Source organism: Malus domestica, chromosome 11 (genome assembly GCF_042453785.1).
Source record: "Malus domestica chromosome 11, GDT2T_hap1".
Lineage (NCBI taxonomy): Eukaryota > Viridiplantae > Streptophyta > Magnoliopsida > Rosales > Rosaceae > Malus > Malus domestica.
This window is the reverse complement of record NC_091671.1, coordinates 9,213,894-9,237,757: the sequence shown is the minus strand read 5'-3', so window position 1 is coordinate 9,237,757 and position 23,864 is coordinate 9,213,894. Positions and strand designations below refer to the sequence as shown.

Below are 23,864 nucleotides of genomic sequence, written 5' to 3'. Positions count from 1 at the left end.
AAGGAAGCCCAAATTCACTTAAATAAAGTTAGTAAATATTTTTTTAATTAAAATTTAAAGTTGGGCACCCAATCCTGTGCACCGATGTGAACCAAACGGCTCCAATCTGGGCACCCCACAGCTGTTGGATTTTCAACCGTTTGTTGATCCGGATCATTAAATTTCAAAAGATATAAGAAATTTAAAAAGATGATGTTGTGCTCTTTGTGGCGCATTTGATATTAAAATTTTGAAAAATTCAATGATCAGGATTAATTCTATGGTAAAAAATCCAAAAAAAATATAAAAAACTTACAAAGTTCACACTTGAACAAAAATCTAAACAGATATTGCTAATAGCCTAATACCGTGGCTGAAAATCTCATCGCCTCTCCTTTCAGCCCTTCAAGGAAAACCCACATCTTGGGCCGTCTTCAACCACGTAAAGCTTCACCCTTTTATTAGTTTCTGTGTTTAAATTTGTTGGGGTTTGCAGTTTTGGGTTGAAATTTGTGTTTCGGAATTTGTTGGGTGCTCGCATGTGGAAATTTGGAAAATTTTAGTTGTGGATTGTGGGGAACTGATGCAGTGGCGGTCCTATTTAATGTAAGTTGCTTTCGTTTGTGTGTTTTTGGTGAAATTATGATGAGGAGGGTTGGATGGTTGGACTCGTTTGATTTGTTTTGTGAAATTAGAGTGGGATCAATCAAGGTTGAGACCCATTTAGGTAGGAGTAATTGTGAAAGTTATGTTTTTACAAAAAATTTGGCAAATTTTCTGAGTTGGTGGATTTGGAATTTTGGTTATATTAGATATATGTGTAAAGAAAATAGTTGAACTGCATGAAGCTTGATGTAATTCTGCTTTTAATCAAATGTTGGACTTGGGAAACCTAGTGAATATAGAAGCGAATCTACGATTAGTTGAGAAACTTAAAGGAGCTTGAGAGGTAATGAGGGTTTTAGGTATTTAGTGACACTCAGGCAATGCTTGATGTCTATTTGATGTCGGCGTATCGGAAATGCTTGAACAATAAAGAAAGGTGCTCGAAAAGCTACAGTAGTGAACTACTTGGTTTGATTAGATTGCTATGTTAATCAAAATGTCCCCTGTAGTATGTTATAGGCTTAAAGTTTTACATTAGTGTTCTTTAGCGACTTGGTTTCAAAATTTTCGTTTGACTTTCCTTGGTCTGTGAGGCCAATGGTAGAACGATCATGGTAGAACGATCTGGTAAGAGCGGGTATGCATTTAAAGGACTTGTTTGTTTTGTCATTCTTTTAAGCTGTTTAATGTGCTCATTTCGGTATGCACCATCCAAAGTCTATAACTGCTAAAAGTAGCACTACAAGGGCGAGAGAGCTATCATCTGTTTGGAAATAAGAGCTGTAGACATGCCCCATAAGGGTCAATAGGTCTCAGTTGCATATCTAACTTGTTTCTCATGTGTTTTCATCCTAAAGGTTAGAAAAGATGGGTGCTCTAGACGCGCAGAGAGTGGGAGTGGTTCATCAACACCAGGGATGGCGGCTGATCTCATGTATGTGGTTACATGCTGGAGTTTTCCATGTGCTTGCCAATATGCTGAGTCTTGTATTCATTGGAATTCGGCTTGAGCAAGAATTTGGATTTGGCATGCATCTGGATTTTTAGCTTCATATATGTTATCATGCATGTATGGCCACATCCATAAGTGTTTGTAGTAAAAGATAAAGCACACGGCATAAGTTGTAGAATAATAAATTAGTTACCAAGTGCAAAACTTCTTTCATAAATCTAGAAGAGAAACACTTTCCGGATGGCTTTAGCTACCTTGCGATTAATCTACAGAGGATTTCTATGCATTTGTTTATTGAATTGTAATCCTAGAGTAGTGGTCATGTAGTGTTGGTTGCATTGTAACTTACACCAGTATGTTGCTAGGTTTGATGGAAACAAGAGGACGTTTTATTCAGCGGTGAGCAAAGAAAATAGTTTATACACCAAAGATGGGGTTCAAACTTTAGTTTTAGACATAGTATTCCATTTTACAGAATAAAATTGCTTGAAACGGAAGCTGAGAGATTATTTCAGTTTTCCATCACATTTGTGGGAACTAGGATTGTTTTGGATATCCTGTACATGTAGACATGGCGCCTCATTTTGAAATGTTTCAAGATGCCGTCTATTTGAAAAGATTGAAAAAATAATAGTTTGATGCTGATCTACATCATGTAACTGTTTTAACTAATTGGTTTGAAATTCTAATGTTTTTCTGATTTGTTCTTCGGCAGTTCGAATTGGTTTCCTATATCTCACGTCTGGTTTTGGTGGGAGTTTGCTTTCAGCTCTTTTTATTCAATATGGTATTTCTGTTGGTGCTTCTGGTGCACTTTTTGGTTTACTCGGAAGCATGCTTTCAGAGCTCATATCAAATTGGACAATGTATGTAAATAAGGTAAATAAAGTTTCTGTATACTCAATGATGCACCTCTTTATAGTATGTGCATGACCCTTTGATCTTACAGTTTCAGATTTCTATCCACAGTTAGCAGCATGGCTTACTCTCCTTTTCATCATCATAATAAACTTAGCAGTGGGAATTCTACCACACGTGGACAACTTTGCTCAAGTTGGAGGATTTGTCTCCAGATTTCTTCTTGGATTTTGTTTTTGATCCGCCCCCTGTTTAAATGGCTTACCCATCGGAATGCTCCCCCTGGACGTGTTAGTACTCTAGTTAAATCTAAACACAATACGTATCAATATGTATTGTGGGTCCTCTCTTTGATACTATTGATTGTTGGGTAAGCTCCTCCTCGATGTCTGATTTAATTTTTTGACTTCATGAACCTAATCAATTCCCTGCATGAGAATCTGGTAGCCACAGTTTGCTCGTGCACATTTTTTTTTTTTAATCAAATCAGAGAACTGGATTTTGTGTAGATATGTAGATATCATGTGTCCTGTAATATGTCTTCATTATTGTCATTGCAAATAGTCTCTGTATCTGCTTGTTTCTAATCAGAATGGTTTGGAGAAGGCATTGTGTTATCGTTATCGCTGTTCTCTGTGTGGTACTAATTGGTCACTTTGTTGATAGCGGCTTCTACTTTGTTGTTTTGGGTTGTATGTGTTGGCAGGTTGTTGTTTTGTTATTGGAAATAAAAGTTCATTTTCCTCGTATCTATGTAGTATCAGAATATGCAGGCATTTTCTAACAGTCGTCATGTTTTTTTACAGGTATACTCTTTTTCAAGTGGTCAATCTAAACAATCACTGTTCCTGGTGTCATTATTTGAGCAGTGTCCCTACGTCAAAATGGAATTGCAAGTCACAAAATATTTATTGTTTGGTAAATTAACTTCCGCCTTAATATTTGATAGATAGAAGTGCTTGCTTATTAATACGATCATGGTTGCATTCAGTCGTTCTAGTTTTCCGTTTAATCTTATGCCATCAAGAAACGTAATTTAAGAAATGACTCACAAAATTCTGAGTCAGGAAATTACTTCTACAATGTACTTTGCTAGTACTATAAATTGGTTTTGTATTGGCATATTGTTCTTTATATGAATGTGAGGCTTTGAGAAATTTCAAGCTTCGAAATCTCGTCAGAATTATAACTGCATGTTCAAGTGTTGATTCTCTTGGTAATGATTTCAAGGCTTTGGTTTATGAGTACATGGAAAAAGGAAGCTTAGAGAGGTGGCTGCATCCACCGACTGATATTGAAGAAGCAAGAGAGGCACCCAAGAGTTTAAATCTTTTGCAAAGGCTCAGCATTTCCATAGATGTTGCTTGTTTTATATTAGTCGATTATCTTCATAATCACTCCGAAACACCGATAGTTCATTGTGATCTGAAACCAAGTACTGTTCTTTTGGACAACATGTCGACTGGACATGTTTCTGACTTTGATTAGCAAGGTTTCTCTCACAACTGACCAGTACAAAAGCTTCAACAAATCAGACAAGTTCCACTGGACTAACAAGAATGATTGGTTATGTGATTTTAGGTAAATATTCACATCCTCTCCACAATATCCTTTTTTTTTTAATTTTTAAATTTTGCATAATTCAACTATTTTGTTCTCAATTTGCTAACAATATTTTCTGATGTTTGAATGGCAGAGTATGGTATGGGAAGTGAGGCGTTAATAACTGGATATGTCTACAGTTTTGAAATTCTCTTGCAGGAGATGTTTACAAGGAAGAGACCCACTGCCAATGTGTTTAATGGGGACTTAAACCTTCATGTTACAATTTTCAATCAATGCTCTCGAGTCTTGAGCCCCCATGAAGTTTAAAAATTAAGAAAGCTTGATCTAACTGGTAACTGTTACAATATTTAGAAAGGTTGCATCCACAACAAGCTTTCTTGCAATGGTACTTTAGGGGAACTATGAGAAAATCAGCAATCTCACAGTCCAGCCCCTCAAAAAATGTAGAGACTTCAAACTTTCATATTGACACCAGCGTGACGTCTGATGTAACCAAAATATAGGATTCCATGTATTTGTCTTTTTCATTTTGGATGGTTGCCAAATGGTTCCAGTCAGCTCCTGGAATCAAGGTGCTTTAATGGTCTTGGTCCTTGGCGTACAGAAAGTGCCAGACAATAGGTCCTAATATTCCTTCTCATATTGGAATTTCAAGGTGCTTTAATGGTCTTGGTCCTTGGCGTACAGAAAGTGCCAGACAATAGGTCCTAATATTCCTTCTCATATTTGAATTTCAAGAACCATAAACTGTGGTGTAAGTTCCTCCTATGATCCTATCCTTCTATAAATTTCCTTGTCAAGCAACAAATGGAACTCACCAAACTCAGAACTCAACACCCATCTCTCTATTTCTTTCTGCTTCTCTCTCTACTTATATAGTTAACCAGATCAGGAATGGGGGTTTTGGTTTTGAAATTGATCTTAATATACTTGCTTTTCAGTGCAGTGTTCGTTTGTTGTTGGAGCTCCCTACAATCGGGACTCGGAGGGAATGCGACGGATAGGCTGGCGTTGCTTGCCATCAAAGCTCAAATAAAGCAAGATCTCCATAATTACAACGTGATGAGCTCCTGGAACGAATCCGTGCACTTTTGCATGTGGCGTGGTGTGACGTGCGGTCGACATCGCCAAAGGGTCACTAACCTGGACCTGCAATCTCAAAATCTGGTAGGGAAACTATCCCCAAACATAGGAAATCTAAGTTTTCTAAGGGAGCTGTGGCTCCAAAACAACAGCTTCAGTTATGAAATTCCTCCACAAATTGGGAATTTGCGTAGATTGCATGTATTGCGATTAGACGTTAACTCGTTTAGTGGCAGTATTCCTCACAATATATCATATTGCTTCAACCTTATCCATGTGAATTTCTCTCGCAACAAGTTGGTGGGTAAAATTCCTTCAAAAATTGGATTGTTGTCGAAGCTGCAAAAATTTTCATTAAGCTTTAATAATATAACGGGACAGGTCCCTCCTTCTTTAGGGAACCTTTCGTCTCTCCAGTCAGCAAGTCTTCTTAGTAATAACTTGATGGGAAACATCCCCAGTTCTCTTGGCCAATTGAAAAAATTAACCTTCTTGGGATTGGGGTTAAATCAGTTGTCTGGTAGCATCCCTTCCTCCATTTATAACCTCTCTTCTCTTGTTACATTTTTTCATAGGAGGTAACCAAATTCAAGGGAGTATTCCATCAGATATTGGCAAAAGTCTTCCTAATCTCAGATTCTTCAGCGTCGCCTCAAACCAACTTACCGGGTCCATACCTCCCTCAATATCCAACGTCACAAGTGTTTGGTATTTTGATGTTGGGAGTAACAACCTAATCGGACGGGTACCGAATCTCCAAAAGCTTCACAACCTCCAAAAGCTTTTCAACATTGAATATAATAATATTGGAAGCGGTAAAGATGGTGACTTAAGTTTTCTCTCGGACTTGACCAATGCCACCCAGTTACAAAGGCTGATTATTAGCACCAACAATTTTGGAGGGACATTGCCCATGTCAATATCCAATCTCTCAACCAAACTTGAATCGTTTTGGGTTCACTCTAACCGAATATATGGAAGCATTCCATCTGGGATAGGGAATCTGGTGAGCTTGGAATCGTTGCTTTGGGGGAATAATAGCTTCACAGGTAACATCCCCTCTGACATGGGTAAGCTTTCAAACCTTGGAATATTACATTTTTCCAATAACAAATTATCAGGAAATATTCCGTCTTCCTTAAGAAATTTAACCAAGTTAATATATCTTGGATTGGATAGAAATCATCTTGAGGGCAGCATTCCTTCAGGTCTGGGTGAATGCCATGGGTTGCAAGCGTTGGATCTTTCTTATAACCTTCTTAACGGCACAATACCCAAACAAGTTTTTGGACTCTCCTCCTTATCGATTTCTTTGGACCTGTCTAATAACCTCTTCACATGTTCCCTTCCCCCGGAGGTTGGGAATTTACAAAGTCTAAGTGAACTTTATCTTTCTGATAACATGTTATCTGGAGAACTCCCCAGTAGCCTTGGTGGTTGTGAGAGTTTAGAAGTCCTGCATTTGCAAGGAAACTTCTTCAACGGGTCCATTCCTTTGTCTATGGGTTCAGTGAGAGGGATTCAAGATCTAGACATTTCTCGCAATAATTTTTCAGGTGAAATTCCAAATTTTTTAGAAGGCTTTAGAATCCTGAGTAATTTGAACTTATCATTCAATCAATTTTGGGGAGTGGTACCAACTGGAGGTGTTTTCAAAAATGCGAGTGCTATTTCAGTTGTTGGCAACACTAATCTGTGCAGCCTTGTTGCTAATTTAAAGCTTCCCAAGTGCAAGTCTAAAGAGACCAAGAAACGAAGATTGTCTCGTAGCTTGAAACTAATACTCCCTTTAGTATTTGGACTTGCTCTTCTAGGAATAGCCATGGTGTTCTCCTATTTCTTTCTTTGTTCGTCAAGGAAGAAAAGGAAAGAAATTTCATTGAGCACTTTGGGGAACACTATTTTGCAAGTGTCATATGCTACTCTACTCAAAGTTACTGATGGGTTCTCAGAGGCTAATTTAATTGGTGCTGGTAGTTTTGGGTTTGTGTACAAAGGAGTTCTTGATGAGGATGATAAAGCTCAACTTGTTGCCGTGAAGGTGTTTAACTTGTTACGCCATGGAGCTTCGAGGAGTTTCATAGCCGAATGTGAAGCTTTGAGAAATATTAGGCACCGAAATCTCGTCAAGATTATAACCGTGTGTTCAAGTGTTGATTTTCATGGTAATGATTTCAAGGCTCTAGTTTATGAGTTCATGGACAACGGGAGCTTAGAGGAGTGGCTGCATCCACCTACTGGAACTGAAGAGTTAAGAGATCATGTACCCAAGAATTTAAGTCTTTTTCAGAGGCTAGAAATTGCCATTGGTGTTGCTTGTGCACTGGATTATCTTCATAATCATTGTGAAATGCCAATAGTTCATTGTGATCTCAAGCCAAGCAACGTTCTCTTGGACAAGGAATTGACTGGCCATGTTTCAGACTTTGGATTAGTAAGGTTTCTCTCACAATTAACGAGTAATGTTTCAGCAATTCAGAGTCAGACAAGTTCCGTTGGAATAAGAGGAACGGTTGGTTATGCAGCTCCAGGTATATACATGTTCGATATATACTTCATTATATTTGCTTTTTTATTTTGGAGTATTTAATTTACAAAATTCAAACTGAACTATTTATACACAAATGTGATGTTTGAATTGTAGAGTATGGCATGGGGAGTGAGGTGTCAACGAATGGTGATGTCTACAGCTTTGGCATTCTTTTGTTGGAGATGTTTACAGGGAAGAGACCAACTGACAACATGTTTGGTGATAACTTGAACCTTCATAATTTTGTCAAGATGGCTCTCCCCGGGCGAATTACTGAGATTGCAGACGCACCACTTCTCGAAGGAGGCACGAACGAGAATCCCAATCAATGCAGTGGGAGAACTCATAAAGTTGAGGTGTGCTTGAGTTCAATAGTTAGAATTGGAATTGCTTGTTCTGCGGAATCCGCAACAGATCGACTAAAGAATATCAATGACGCTGCATCTGAACTTCATTCCATTAGGAACACTTTTCTTGGATAGAAACTCCTTTTTATGTGCTTTTGTGATAGGGAAATTTCGTGTACTGCCTGTGAAGTCTAGTTTTTATGTTACCACAGTAGATGTGGAAGTTTGCAATGTAAATAATCACAAATGAGGTTCATTGTGTGAAGAGTGTATTACTACTTCTTGTACTTGGTATTTTTGTGTAATATTCACATCAATTAAAATCTAGTTCCTATCAGACTTGACCACCATCAGTGTAAGTGTCATATGCTACTTTATCAAAAGCCACTGATCGGTTTTCTTCAGCTAATTTGACTGGTGTTGGCAATTTCGAGTTTGTATACAAGGTGGTTGTTTATACTGACAATAGAGCTCGGCTTGTACTTGTAGATATGAAGGTGTTTAACAAAGAGGTTCATAGCCGAATATGAGGCTTTGAGAAATCTCAAGCATCAAAATCTCGTCAAGGTCATATCTGCATGTTTTCTCGATGATGATTTCAAGGCTCTAGTTTTTGAGTTGATGCACCAAAGGAGTTTAGAGGAGTGGTTGCATGATTTGCATCCATCTCCTGTAATTGAAAAGGAAAGAGATCAATACATCCAAGAATAAAATCTTCTTCAAGGGCTAGATATTGTTATTGGTGTTGCTATTATTCACTGGATTATTTTCATAACCATAGTGAAACACCGAGAGTTCATTGTGATCTAAAGCTAAACAATGTTCTTCTAAACACCTAGTTGACTAGACATGTTTATTGAAAATGGACTAATCTCAGACTGTTACTTATATGAACTCTTCCATATAAGTGAAGGGAATTGGGTTCAAGTTGATTGGTATGGTTAATAGGGTTTGCAAATGGCCATTTTTTTGTAGAATTTTAACCCCAACTAAAGCCCATGGGCTATGACAAATCAAGGTTTTCTAGCATTGTAGCTATCAATATTCTCCCATATGCATTCTGAATTATAATCCAATGGTTTTAGCAGTCATTCTACTAATCTTGACAATGAAAGAGTTTTAATTTTTTTTTGTTCGAACAAATGATATTATCTAAGAGGAAGGGGATAGGCTTAGTCTCACAATGAGCTAACAATAATGTGATTCAAATTCGTCTTTGACAAGAATTGAATCCAAAACCTCCAACTTACAAGTGAAGATAATACCACTAGACCGTAGTACTAAGTGGCATGAAAGAGTTTCTATTAAAACTACAAAAATGAAAATTTTCAACCGTTCATTAATGAATTTGAATTAAGATTTATTACAATTGATAGAGATTTTTTCAACGGCAATCAACAGAATACTAACAAATTTGTTTTTAGTACAAAGATATGTCACGATAATGTGACTTATAGCTGTGTCACTTATTGCCCTATCTTTAACGCACTCCAATTAATATTGTCCTCTAATTGTTAGTATTTAATGAATCTCATCATAAATTGTTACCTCAAAAATTAATTATCAAAGCAAATAAACTTGATTGAGTTATAAATTTATCATGACCCAGTTGGCATGGTTAGGAGAAAAATCAATTTTGTTCATAATTTTCATGTCTTCCAAGTGAACATGGGGCTATAAGTGAAGTTCCAAAGGATATGGTGGTGTAATTTGGTCCATGAATTGTCTCCTTCATTTTGCATGCATGCGGTAGGTGACTGACTCCCAAATAATTTTCGTTACCAAGCAAATTAAATACCATTAATTAAGAGCTTAAAAACTCTTTAATTATTACATCTCTATTTTGCTTTTGCAATTAGGAAATTTTCCCCTTTTGCGTACAATATCATAAGAATATTTTTGTTCTCCACACTCAAATGATGGTGATGCTCACTACCTTATTTATCATCATCATATGAGCTTAATACCTTGGATGGAACAAATCTTAAAATTTAAACCCATACAACAACAATAAATAAGATGGTAAGCATTACCACCACTTGAGGGTGATGACTAAAAATCACCCCAATAATATAAGTAGTTCATTTAGTTGATGTGGTAGTTCGTCTTTAGCAAGCTTCTTATAGAAAATAAGAGTTTGGGTACTGTGGCCGTTTTGCAGAAGAAAAAGAAAGAAAGGGGCATTTGATCTTTGGACAGACATAGTAATGGTGCTAGCTGCACCTGCTCCTTGGTGTTTTTCAAAAGAAAATTAAAAAATGAGAAAAGGCTAATTTGCACCCGTTGGATATTATGATGCCAATTTGCTTGGTTGAGAAACTTGTGGCTTTTCTAATGGAGATTGCGTAAAGGTGCAAACAATTTGTTAATGGTTGTGCAAAATAAGTTTCATACTAGGAATAATGTCCACGCTCGACCGCGGATTTTGAAATCGTAACCCACAATTTAACATACCCATTTCTAAATTATTCAAAAATCAGAGAAAACTTCAAGTAGAAGAAAAATGAGTTCTCAATCAGAGAAAACTTCAATTTCATGCAATTTTTTTTGTTCTAATTTCAGGGCTTAACAATGCAAGATTGGAATTTGCATTTGGTTCAAAGAAGTAAGTTAAATTGATAAGCAAAATGAACTCAAAAAATAGAATCTATTCCAATTTGATTATCCGTTCAGGTTCAAAAAGACCAAATGAATAATATTTTTAAGCATCCAAACATTAGTTAAAACTAAACAATTAAAAGCAATAACACTAAAGCATTTCATTGAAGACATAGATAACATATTTGGTTCTTTGTACCTAAAATGGAAAACATTTGCGTTCCTATATGCTCTAAAGTTTGCATAAGTTTTAGAAATTTACAATATATAAAGAGACAATCTCAGAATAAAACACATTTGAAGGAAAAGTACTAAGAAAAGAAAATAGTGTTTTTTACCTATGATCATGGTCTAAAATATCCATAATATCCCGATATTTCCATCGAAATTTCCGTGTTTTTGGACTACCAATATTTCCGATATCATCGATATTTTAGACCTTACTAAGTCACTCATGTATCTTACCATGCAATGTATAAAGTGTAAAATATTGTACTAATTCATTATATATAAATGATTATGGTGTGTTTAAACTTCTTTCATTAATTACTACATATTTTCTACACTCACAATGTTTGCCAGCTCGCTATATAATCAACTTAAATAAGTTATATCTATCATGCAATGCATTTCCTTCCAATTTTTTGTGATAAACTAATAGATAATTGACTAAATAAACATCCTGCAAAGTTTCAATAAAAATTTCCAAGTTTTTCTTACAATTTCCAGGGTTTTTATTCAATTTTTATCGATATCGATAATATCCCGATATTTCCATCGAAATTTCTGTGTTTTTGGACTATCGATATTTCCGATATCATCGATATTTAATACCTTGCCTATGATCCATGTGAGGAGTAGAATTTCCAGTCACAATTGACAACCCAAGAGCTCTGTAAATCAAATATATAGGAAAAGATCAATAAAAGGTGAATTACAATTTCTCAAATCAGAAAGTAACATTTATTTGAAAAGATTCAGACTCATTTTGGATATAGATAAACAATGGCATGTTAAAAACCAAAACGATAAGGCATTCAACATTCAACATTCACGTAAAAAAAATGATTACATGTTATCCATCAATGTTTAGGTAACAAATTCCCAAATTGCTCTATCTACCAAACATTTGCAGATCTATAGTTACAGATGTTCACTTTTATGATATTCAACTCAATACCCACATTATTGGCAAAACAACATTTTATAGATCTTTTGAGCACCCGAGCCAATGACAACAACATTGAAGGCAACTACAAAAATTGTACATTATATAAAGAGGCGATCTCATAATCAAAATTGTCAAAATCAATATTTTATGGCTACATTTTTTCATCAGTCAATCAATACACAGAGAACAAAGAATCACATGCTCGACAAAAATTCAAACCCATAAATCCGAAATTAGCAATGTTATTTCTTACCCCCCAAAAACAATCCAAATCTTAGTGGTTACATTCATTAGTCAAGCACTCAACCACTAAGGCACATCGACTACAACTTGGGAATGTTATGCAAATCTTACGCAGCTTGAATCATTAAATTTGAGTTGGAAGAAGCTCTGTTACTGCTCTGCTAGTTGAGGAGTGTCACCAAATTCGGCACTATCATCAGCATCAATACATTTCAAACACTCCCGCTTCCAAAACATTTCACAAAATCGAAAAACAAATGAGATTAGGTAGCAGAAAAGATTGACGGAAAAATAGATTAAGAAAAGCAATTAATATTAAATATAGAGGATGAGTGATGTTGTCCAATAAATAGGACAGCTGTATATATTTCTCGACCATGAGAAAACATCAAATTAATAGAGGCATTAATCCTAAGTTTGCCATTCATTGTTGTCGGTCTAAACTTGATGACATATTGTAAAGTCCTCTTACATACAGATTAATGAAATATTAATTTATTTCCACGAGTTATTTGATTTTGCAAATTCAAAATAATTGAAGAATACTGAAAATTACTAAACCCCATCACAACATACCATTAGTGAAAAATCAAACACAAAAGTAAATTACTATCTTTCTAAGCATCCAAAGATAGCATACCCAAAATACCACTCCAATATAATAAAAAATTAAAAAACAAATTAGCCAAATTGGAATAGTTAGATCAAATAAAGATTTAAGTCAACCAATTACACAAAATAATTCATGCAAAGTAGGCTCCTAAGAAAATATACCACTACGGTGGTGGAGGAGGCCCAGGCTCAAACAGTGGAGGACGGCAACATTTAAATATACCACAGCAGCACAGAATCCACGAACTGCATAATCAAAACCAAAATTTTAAAATTTATATTCAAATTTAAATTTGAAAAAAAAATTCAGTAGAATTGTATAATGAGAAATTCTCCAATGTGGATAAATTAACCTTCTCATGAAGATCACCCAAAAGTCCATTAGTGAGTTGTGTGACCAGAGGATTTACTGCACTTGAGTTTCCTCTTGCAGCTGCAAGAGCTATGAGCTTACGTTGACCGTCAGCCACTTCTCCGCTTGATGCAAAATTAATAGCTTCCTGCAAAGAAGTGAAATAAGAAACCTTAATTTGTTAAAATGTGAGTAATTACACTTTTCTCAATTGATTAAAACATCATCCGATGGTGTTTTCTAGGCGTTTTTTTTTCATTAGTCATCTGCAGAATTGCAATTGATAGAATCGGTGTTCTTTGAAATACTCATAACACTTCACAACACAATGGCAGCAATTTATACAAATTGTCAAAAACAATGAGAACAATTACCAGAAATTTCAAATCTTTTGGGGGTTCAGAGTAATTACCAGAAAGACGAAAGCTAAAATCAACATTAGTCCAATTTTTTCAAAATAAGAACAGCTCCGATCTGAGAAATACAGTGCAATTTCTGAAGAAAAAAAAAAGCGAGAAAACCCTAAAATCCCTAAGAACCCTAATTTATAAACCCTAAACAAACGCAAAAGGAGAGAGGAGACTCAAATAAAGGGAGAATCGAGAAATTCAACATACCATAATCGGAGCGAGGACGCTTTCTGACGGCCAAAATCATCGACACCGGAGGCAGTTGTCGACCGTCACTGCACCTCCATTTCGCCTCCGCCATGTTTGAGGCTTTCGACCGTGACTACTTGGTTTGTGTGCTTCATGCCGAGGGATATGGGGAGCGGGGAGAGAGGAAAAGCAGAGGAAGATGAAAGATTGTGGGTTTTCCGGTAGACAAGGACAGAAACAGGAAGAGTGAAAGATGAGAAGACAGCGCACGCGTCTAAACCCATCGCAATCCGTTCTAAACCATACGGACAAAATTACCCTCTCAACTTTTGAGAATTACCCTCCCAACCCAACCCCATTTTGATGGCATTGTTGTAAATAGTGTGAAATTGAGTGGCAAAGATTTGACTATAGCTAAGCTACGGTCAATTGCTCCTAACTTCAGAATAGATAATTTGGGAAAAAGGAAAATTTTTGAAATCTCATATAAACTTTGTACATATTTTTCAATTTGTCAAATAAACTAAAATTTTAAGTAATTTTTCATACCAACTTTCTCATATCATCAATTTGTCATCTCATCCTAATTCCGTTAAGTTTTCCATTCAAAGTAAGTCATGTGCGAGTGACATGACTTGTGTTCAGGGTTATTTCTGTCATTTTAACACCCTACTTCCTTCTACTAAGTTGCATTCGATCAAAATAATTATAGGGTTTCTAAAGCCACAAAAATGGACTAATATACTATACGTGGTCTGAGAGTTTTCATTCAAAAAGGAGAACGACGACGCTTGTGTGTGTTCCGAATTGAAGATGGCTCAAGAATAGAGTCACTGCGAACCCTCCAATCTTTATGATAAAATTGGATGAAATTATTTATTATGGCTATTGGGATGAAATTATTTGTTATGGCTGTCTATGACAATGAGAAATTTGATTCTTCTAGTTGTAGCTAGTCCCGTTTTCTATGTTTATTTGCATTCTTATTTGATGGAATGGCATTTTACCATGAGATTGAATGGTTTTTATTTGGTTCTTTGTTTAGTTTGAACTAGAAAATTTGCCCTCACTTTGTTGCGGGTTTTGAAACCATTATCTACAACATGCATGAATAATTTCCATAGAAAGTAACTAAAAAGACGGTCTAGCATCTAAAAACCAATGAAGTGAAACTTTGCTTGCTATATATGGATATACATGCTATAAGAAACCATTCATATTCAGTTCTAGCGACAATATCGCTTTTCTTGAGTCCCTTTTGAATGGTATTTCTTGTGGCTTTGGATTGACAATAGTACTTACATAAAGATTACGAAACATTATTTTATTTACCTGAAGAAAAATGACAAAATATTGTTTCACTTAGTTAACTTTCAGAAAATTAAAATGACACAGAAAATGCTTCTGCTATTCAAATATCATATGCCAGATTGAAATCGAAAAACTAAACTTTGAATTCAAAACTATTCACATGTGGAATAAATTGAATTGCCTCAAAATATTATCATGATCCAATTGTGTATGGAAAATGCCTGAAAGTAATCCATGCCTTTCTCAAAAATAGGTCATTCAGCGTAGAGCACCAAGTAATAGCCTCTAATATCAGAGAAAATACCTGCCAAGAAAAGAAATTAAAATATTAGGTATATGAGTGCAAGCTTACAGAAACTTTGTTTTTGTACACTTTCTTCTCCCTTCAATAATAGTTTGTTTCTTATCCAGAAAAATAAAATGAGCAAGTCAATGATACTCATATATGCAAAATGCTAATCCTATGGTCTAAAGCTAACTAAGTTTTTCAAGTGTAAAATCCCTAATTTCACTGCATTTGGTTTGATCACAGTTCGTGACTTTTTAAACTTGATATCTCCTTGTACATTTTGGGGATTTGACAGCTTAAAGAAGTGCTCATAAAAGCAAATTACACAATATCTACTAAAAACTTAGGGAAGGGTCTCAATTAGTGAACAAACAGGTGTCTCACACTTAAATATTAAAGACCAAAGAGAGAAAACCAAGCCAAACTCTTCAAAATTTGTTGGCACACATGCTTCATTGGCTCAATTGAATGTATAATGCATACTTGGATACAACAATTTGAACAATTGTTAGAGATTCACATAAGCCTCCAAACTTGAAAAAATTTGAAACCTTAAGAAAGCAGAACTTATTTTCCTTCATATTTGTGCTGTTTCGATTAGCTTATCTTGCTATCACTTGATTCATTAGTTCTAAAAGAAGTTATAATCACTACGAAAACAGCTTAATAACAGTTGATTATCTCTAAAACAAAGAGGGAAAACTTAGAAATACTATATGTACTCAAAATCCCAAATGTGTAACACATGGTTGTAATCTACCCTGATTTCAAAATTTAAAATTCCACACAAAAATAAAATTTGGAATGATTAGCAGGGAAATAAGAGAGAGAAGTGTGAGCGAATATACCCATGAGGCCTTCAGATCCGAGTTCGGAGCTGGAAGCGGCAGAGGCCAGAGCATGGAAGAAGCGGGAAGGATTTTCCTCTGTGCTACCTCATGCACGTGTCTTCTACTATTTATCCAAGCACTGACTGTTCAAATATTGTTCAATCTTTCAGGATCTTAGCAACATGTCTTTTGTTTCATGACTTCTCAACAAAAGATGTGGCATCAACAATATTTGTGATGTTAATTTTGAATCATGTCTCTATTTGAGAGAGAGAGAGAGAGAGAGAGAGAGAGAGAGAGAGAGAGAGCATGATTTAAGCGGGAACTATCTCAGGCAATTTTCCTATCTAGCAAATGGTTAAGATAGAAAAATCAATCTTCGATATAGAAAAGATCCTGAGCTTATAAAAACCACCAAATCAAAGTTACGCTTTTTTATGTGCTTGTTTGCAACACGGCATATTTATTGCTTTCCAGGGTATAAATGGCTATCAAGCAAAATGAAAAAGAAGTTAAAGACGTCCAACAATGGAGAGCATACCACCATCATATGTGATCCAGGGCAACACTATAAAAGCATGCTGGAATTAGAGAGATGAGACTGGTGGTTGGTAGCATATTTTGATTAGCATTACCTCCAAGATAAGTCGACCTCTCTGATCATATGGGAATCTGCAACGCATGGATTTCCTGTAGATATGTTTTGTATCATCATAGTCATTATCAAAAAGGTAAATATGATCACATGTTTCAGGACAACATACAGAACACGCGTATACACACCCCAATTGCAAACTCTGCAATGAAAAGGACCAAAATAAAATAAAAACTTCAATTAAACTAAAACAATTACAAAATCCAAAATTCAATTCTTTCTTTTTTGCAAACTCTGCAATGAAAATGACCAAAATAAAATTAAAACTTTAGTTAAACTAAAACAATCACAAAATGCGAAATTCAATTCTTTCTTTTTTCTTGTGTCAAAATTAATTTATAATAACAAACCTTCATAAATGCATCAATTTCTGGATCCGGCCTTATGTTCCTTTCCCTCTCTAACCGTACCAAATCATTCATGTATGCTACAACATAAAACAATTGACAAAAACAGGGAAAGTATATCATAATGCATGACCCAACTTTACGTTTTTCGAATTTTAGATTCTACCTAAATTGTGTATGCATTATATTCATAATTGATGAATTATATGAATTTGATATTTGCCATGAATTGCATCAAATATATGTACTTTTATTAAAATATTGAATTGAATATTCTTTGAATTGAATTATATTTGAATTGGAAAAAAAAAAACGAAATCGGGAATCACAGTCTGGGTTCTTCGAACCCATGACCTTGCATCTTAAACCAAGCCTGAAGCTTGGATGGCCACATCGAGTTCCCAAGCCGGATCTGCAGGCTCCGGGTTAAAACCCAGAAACCCGACGCCCTTCATGACGTCTCCACCATCGCAAGATGGCCTGCAGCCCATCCTCACACCTCGGGTCACCATGTTTGATGGCCTGAAGCTTGTCCCCGACATCGATTGAATTTCATTAGATTTTTCGAAAACCCGATTTGAAGTTCTAGGGTTTTACAAAGAATGTTGAGATTTTTTTTCAAATCTCTGTTCACCTTCGAGGTCTCCCACGACCTATAGACTCACCCCAAGCACCATTGTCTGAAAGCACGGAAGCCTGAAGCAGTGGCGCCGACTTTCTTCCCCGACGAACACACCCAGCACTGCTGCGGTATCTTTTGGGCCTAACCCAAGCCCTTTTGGGCTCCCTCTCTCGGCCTATTTTTTTTTTTCTCTTTGGGCTCACCTGCAATGACCCAAAACCCTTTGGGCTCCAATTAGACAACGTTAATCGAAACAATTAATTTTTGTCAAGAAGAATTGAAATCAAGTGCTTTCTAGATAAAGGTACATTCTAAAAAAGATTTAGTGATCGGCAATCCAATCGTTCGAAATGAAAGTAATGAACTTTTGTGAAATGTGATTAAGACTTTGAAAGGAGTTGGAGTAAATCTTTGTTGGCTGGATGATTGGCCAGAATGGATTTTCCCTGTTCCAACTTAAGATGTATACTTCAATGAAAAAATAAGAGGCATTTGCAATGTAATGGCCTTTGAAATGAAGTTAAAAATTGGGATTTAGAGAAGGAAAGGGACCCATACTCTAAAGCAGAAAAAGTAAATTAAAAGATTGTGGTTCTTTGCTTTACTATACACTTGCAATGGATTTTTTTTTTCGAATTAAAGCCAATTTAATATTCATTTATTGGGACATTGAACTGAAAATTCTTAAGCAAAATAGTTGAATAATCCTTTGCATAGATTTTTAATTATGGTGGATTCGTTAAGCATACTTCTGTTGCAACTGCAGTTAGTTTAGTTAGTTTTTATGAACATGTGACAAACCGAAACTGAAAAAGAGATGAGTATAATCTGTACTAACCACAATTGGAATGATTGCAATCTAGAAATAAAGATTAGACCCTGTCATAGTTCATAGAAAACAGTCACATTTTAGAGTTTTCAAAACCAATAATAGTATTATGAATTTATGATCTTCCAACTAGCAGCTAGAAGAGTATCAGAGTAATGAAATACGCAAGCTACTAATATTACTGAAGGTGACTACAGATAAATCCTCTCTAGTTTTATGCATACGTTTCACATTAAACAGCATGAAAACAACAAATCCCCAGAGTGTGCCACTGCAAGATATTTAAGAAAATGCATTTAGCTATTCGTTCTCTGTGGAATTCAACTAATTTACCACTCGATCATAATAAGGGAAAACAATTAAACCGTAAAATTAAAAAACAATTAAACCTAGCAAATTTTCTGTAATTCAAAAAACACAAAAAATAGTTGGCAACAAAGATTTAGAGTTAGTTTAAAACATGGAGTGCCAACTGATGGACATAAAAAGGATGCAAAGCGAAATTAGAAAACAAAAAAATATTAAAAATAAATAAGGAACAAAGGTGGATCATATAAGAATCTTCTTTCTTTAATCATATTGTATTGCATTATTTCAAAAACTAAGTATCTAATTTCAAACTCCCCCCCCCCCCCCCAAAAAAAAACCCAGATCAAATATTTCACAAAAATTAACAACTCCAGAAGTTACCCTCCAAGAGATGAGTTGGTAGTTTCCATCTATTCGATTTGAAGTGGGTCTGCAAAAAAAAAAAAAAAAGTCCTTTGATGACATGACCCAAGAGGAAGACAGAGAAAAGGACTTGGATTCTCTGTCCTCCCAATTCGGTGCCCTCCTGTTTGTGTGGTCACAGTTAAATCACGTCGATATTTTATATTACTATTTTTTTTTGTCTTATTATTTTTATAAAAAATAATATAAAATGTTAGCATGGATTAACCGTGACCAAACAAAACAGGAGGGCACGGGAAAGACATTGAAATAGGAGGGTAGATAATCCAAGTTCGAGAGAAAAGCCCATCCCTCGAATACCCTTTCAGCTAAATGGTTTCGCTGTAAAAATCACAAAATCACACACAATTTCAACATAAACTTGAAATTAAGGAAATGACTTAACACTAAAACGATTCGAAAGCATTGGAATTTAAATCACAACTCTTACAAATTCAGCTAGATTATGACTATAATTCGTCAGTAACCCCCCCTCTTGCTCATACATGAATGTCATCTTTCGGAGGCCATAGCTGCAACAAAATAACAGTACAATTTTCATTTCCCACAACCAACTGTGCGGCAGATGGACTTCTGTGTAGATGCAAGCTCGCGATCTGGGAATGATTCCTCCAGTCAGAAACTCAACCAAACATAGAGATCCACAACCTTTAATTTTGGCACAAACAAAGAATTATTAGAAGCTCACCTCATATAAAACTTATATCATTCGGTTTTGAGTCTCACTTCTTGGGCCGTCTTCAACCACGTAAAGCTTCACTCTTTTATTAGTTTTTGTGTTTAAAATTGTTGGGGTTTGCAGTTTTGGATTGAAATTTGTGTTTCGGGATTTGTTGGGTGCTCGCATGTGGAAATTTGGAAAGTTTTAGTTGTGGATTGTGGGGAACTGACGCAGTGGCAGTCCCATTTCATGTAAGTTGCTTTTGTTTGTGTGTTTTTGGTGAAATAATGTTGAGGAGGGTTGGATGGTTGGACTGGTTTTTTTTATTTTTATTTTTTGTGAAATTAGAGTGGGATCAATCAAGGTTGAGACTTTTTTTGGTAAGAGTAATTGTGAAAGTTATGTTTCTACAATTTTTTGGCAAGTTTTGTGACTTGGTGGATTTGGAATTTTGGTTATAGTAGTTATCACTACTACAAAAGGGCCTTATAGTGTCAGTGGCTAGCGTCGGTTTAATTTAATATAGTGGCAGATAAGACAGTTGCGACACTAAATGAAGATGACGTCGGATTTACTATCGCTTTTTAGCGTCATAAAATGTCTACGTCGCTTTTAAACCGACGTAAAAATTTAACGTCGCTTAGAACCGACATATATTTTAATAATTTTAAATAATAGCGTCGCTTTTTAGCGACATAAAGTATTAGTGTCGCTTTTAAGCGACATAAATTATTGTTTTTAAATAATTTAAAGCCTGCGTCGGTTCTGAGCGACATAGATTTTAGTTTTTTAAAATATTTTAAAACTTAGTGTCGGTTGTAGCTACGGATTGAGGGTCTTTATATACCCTCCCGTGTTCTCTTTCATCCTCTCTTCCATTTTTCTTGTTTGCTCTTCCTCTCTTACAAACCCTCCCCTTGTTCTTTCACTTAGACCTTTCTTATTTGTTCTTCAAATTTCGTTTGTTACTTCTTCAACAGTAAGTGTTTTTTGCTTTTTAATATTTTATTTTCTCCTATTATGTTTAATTTTTATTTACAATTCATTTTTGTAGGGAATTTATTTGAGATGCTTGACTACGTAAAGAATTCAACGACGACGAAATTCTTCCATAATTCAGGTTTCTATCACTAAATTCTTTAATTGTATAAAACACAAGTTTATTTATTTAAAAATTCTAATTTAAGTGCTTAGATAAATTTCTATTATTTTTGTTAAATTAATTTATATTTAGTCGAATTAATTAATTTTGTCACTTGAATTGTTATGAGAAAATGGAAATGAATAATATTTATTAGCATTTATGTTAAATTAACAATATTAAATATAACATAAACTTATAATATTTAGTAATATAAGAATATATTATGTTAAATTAATTTATTTTGTATTGTAATTGTTATTTTAATTTGTTTTTGCTGTTATTTTGATAACTTTTGGTTGGTATTTATTAGAATGGATTAGATAAGCATAATTTTGATAAATTTTTGTTGTTATTTTAATTTGTTTTCACTATAATAGGTGTTGAAAATTAAAAGATTGCAATTGTGATAGAGTTCGAGGGTTGAAAGATAGAAATTGAAAATTCTAATAGTTATGCCTACATGATAGGGATTGAAAGATTGTAGGCATCTTAGTGTGAAGGTACTATTTTGCCCTCGTAAAGTGGTAAAGCATGGACAAGAGTTGGTTGACGATACCTCGAAATTTTGAAGCGTATACAGCTGGAATTAATTCGTTTTTGGATCAAGCAGTTGCAAATGGTGTTGGACCTGATAAGTTTAGATGTCCTTGCAAAAGATGTTGTAATCGATACACTTTTGTTAGGAACACTATTGTTGAACATCTCATATTGTATGATATGGATAAAGATTATAAAAACGCTTGGTGGCGACATCATGGCGAGCAAAACATTGGAGAGCAAAATATGGCAATTGGAGAAGAAGAAACAGGAGATGAGGTGATTGGCATGCATGATTTTCTTAATGATGTATTTGTCCAACCATTAACAGAAGAAGGTGTTGGGCCGTCTACTGAACCCCCCATTAGGGAAGGGCGTCCAGAAGAGGTGGAGACTTTTTTTAGGTTGCTTGAAGAGGCAGATCAAGATTTGTGGCCAGGTTGTAAGCAGTTTAAGAAATTGGAAGCAGTTGTAAGACTGTATCAGATTAAGTGTTTAGCGGGAATGCCAGATGAGATCTTCACCACTTTACTGGAGTTAATTAAAAGAATGTTGCCTGAAGGGGATTGTTTGCCTGAAACCTGTTACAAGGCAAAAAAACTTATAAATGACTTGGGTCTGTCGTATGTGAAAATTGATGCATGTCCTAATGATTGCATGATCTATTGGAAAGATACTTCGGATTTGACCGTGTGCTCGGTTTGTGGTAAATCAAGATATAAAATTACCAACGCAGATGATAGCTCAAGAAAAAAAATCGCAGCTAAGGTTATGTGGTATTTTCCTTTAAAACCAAGATTGCAACGATTTTTTATGTCGAAGCATATGGCTGAACATATGAGGTGGCACGCAACTGAATGTCCTAAGGATGAGTTTATGAGACATCCTTCAGATTCTCCAGCATGGAAGCATTTGGATAATATATATCCGGATTTTGCATCAGAAATTCGAAATGTCCGATTGGGGTTAGCCAGTGATGGATTTAATCCTTTTGGGAAAATGAGGAATGACCATAGCACATGGCCTGTTGTGCTTTCTGTTTACAATTTGCCGCCTTGGATGTGTATGAAGCAGCCAAATTTATTGTTGTCTCTGTTAATACCAGGACCACGCAGTCCTGGTAAAGATATTGATGTATACATGCGTCCATTGATTGACGAGTTGAATGAGTTGTGGGAGGTTGGCACTCCTACTTATGATGCGTATTCCAACCAAAGTTTTACAATGAAGGCTGCTGTCTTATGGACTATAAGTGATTTTCCGGCTTATGGAATGTTGTCAGGATGGAGTACACATGGCTGTAAAGAAAATAGTTGAACTGCATGAAGCTTGATGTAATTCTGTTTTTAATCAATGTTGGACTTGGGAAACCTAGTGAATATACAAGCAAATCTACGATTAGTTATGCATCTGGATTTTTCCATGTGCTTTCCAATATGCTAAGTCTTGTATTCATTGAAATTCGGCTTGAGCAAGAATTTGGATTTGGTATGCATCTGGATTTTTAGCTTCATGTATGTTATCATGCATGTATGGCCACATCCATAAGTGTTTGTAGTAAAAGATAAAGCACACGACATAAGTTGTAGAATAATAAATTAGTTACCAAGTGCAAAACTTCTTTCATAAATCTAGAAGACAAACACTTTCCGGATGGCTTTAGCTACCTTGCGATTAATCTATTGAGGATTTCCTATGCATTTGTTTATTGAATTGTAATCCTAGAGTAGTGGTCATATAGTGCTGGTTGCATTATAACTTACACCGGTATGTTGTTTGGTTTGATGGAAACAAGAGGATGTTTTATTCAGCGGTGAGCAAAGAAAAGAGTTTATACACCGAAGATGGGGTTCAAACTTTAGTTTTAGACATAGTATTCCATTTTACAGAATAAAATTGCTTGAAACAGAAGCTGGGAGATTATTTCAGTTTTCCATCACATCTGTGTGAACAAAGATTGTTTTGGATGTCCTGTACATGTAGACATGGCGCCTCATTTTGAAATGTTTCAAGATGCCGTCTATTTGAAAAGATTGAAAAAATAATAGTTTGATGCTGATCTACATCATGTATAGTTGTTTTGATGAACTGTTTTAACTAATTGGTTTGAAATTCTAATGTTTTTCTGATTTGTTCTTTGGTGGTTCGAATTGGTTTCCTATATCTCATGTCTGGTTGTAAGATCCCACATCGTCCAGGGAAGTGGATCCTTTAAGCTTTATATGTATATTCTCATCTCTACCTAGCACGAGGCATTTCGGGAGCTCACTGGCTTCGGGTTCCGTAGGAACTCCGAAGTTAAGCGAGTTTGTGCGAGAGCAATCCCAGGATGGGTGACCGACTGAGAAGTTCTCGTGTGAGTTTCCAGAAACAAAACCATGAAAGCGTGGTCGGGGCCCAAAACGGGACCG

The 23,864-nt window shown here is 35.5% G+C and overlaps 2 protein-coding genes, 1 long non-coding RNA gene and 1 pseudogene across 3 annotated transcripts; 3 read left to right on the top strand and 1 right to left on the bottom strand.

Annotated features, from left to right (window-relative positions):
- The first annotated feature begins 427 nt into the window (after positions 1-427).
- LOC103447511 (RHOMBOID-like protein 1) lies at positions 428-4,488 on the top strand (annotated as a pseudogene).
- Positions 4,489-4,779: 291 nt separating this feature from the next.
- Positions 4,780-8,258, top strand: LOC114819500 (probable LRR receptor-like serine/threonine-protein kinase At3g47570). The gene is made up of 2 exons (XM_029088406.2): positions 4,780-7,575; positions 7,689-8,258. Exons 1-2 carry the CDS (start codon positions 5,958-5,960, stop codon positions 8,054-8,056), a joined length of 1,986 nt encoding a protein of 661 aa, XP_028944239.1. The 5' UTR covers positions 4,780-5,957; the 3' UTR covers positions 8,057-8,258.
- Positions 8,259-14,926: 6,668 nt separating this feature from the next.
- On the bottom strand, positions 14,927-17,043 carry LOC108171959 (uncharacterized). The gene is made up of 4 exons (XR_011572920.1): positions 16,932-17,043; positions 16,562-16,723; positions 15,945-16,069; positions 14,927-15,111 (listed from the first exon to the last, which is right to left on the bottom strand). It is a non-coding gene; the product is annotated as an uncharacterized lncRNA (long non-coding RNA).
- Positions 17,044-21,447: 4,404 nt separating this feature from the next.
- LOC108174528 (uncharacterized) lies at positions 21,448-22,770 on the top strand. The gene has a single exon (XM_070808368.1). The coding sequence runs from the start codon at positions 21,448-21,450 to the stop codon at positions 22,768-22,770; it is 1,323 nt and encodes a 440-aa protein (XP_070664469.1).
- The last annotated feature ends 1,094 nt before the right edge of the window (positions 22,771-23,864 follow it).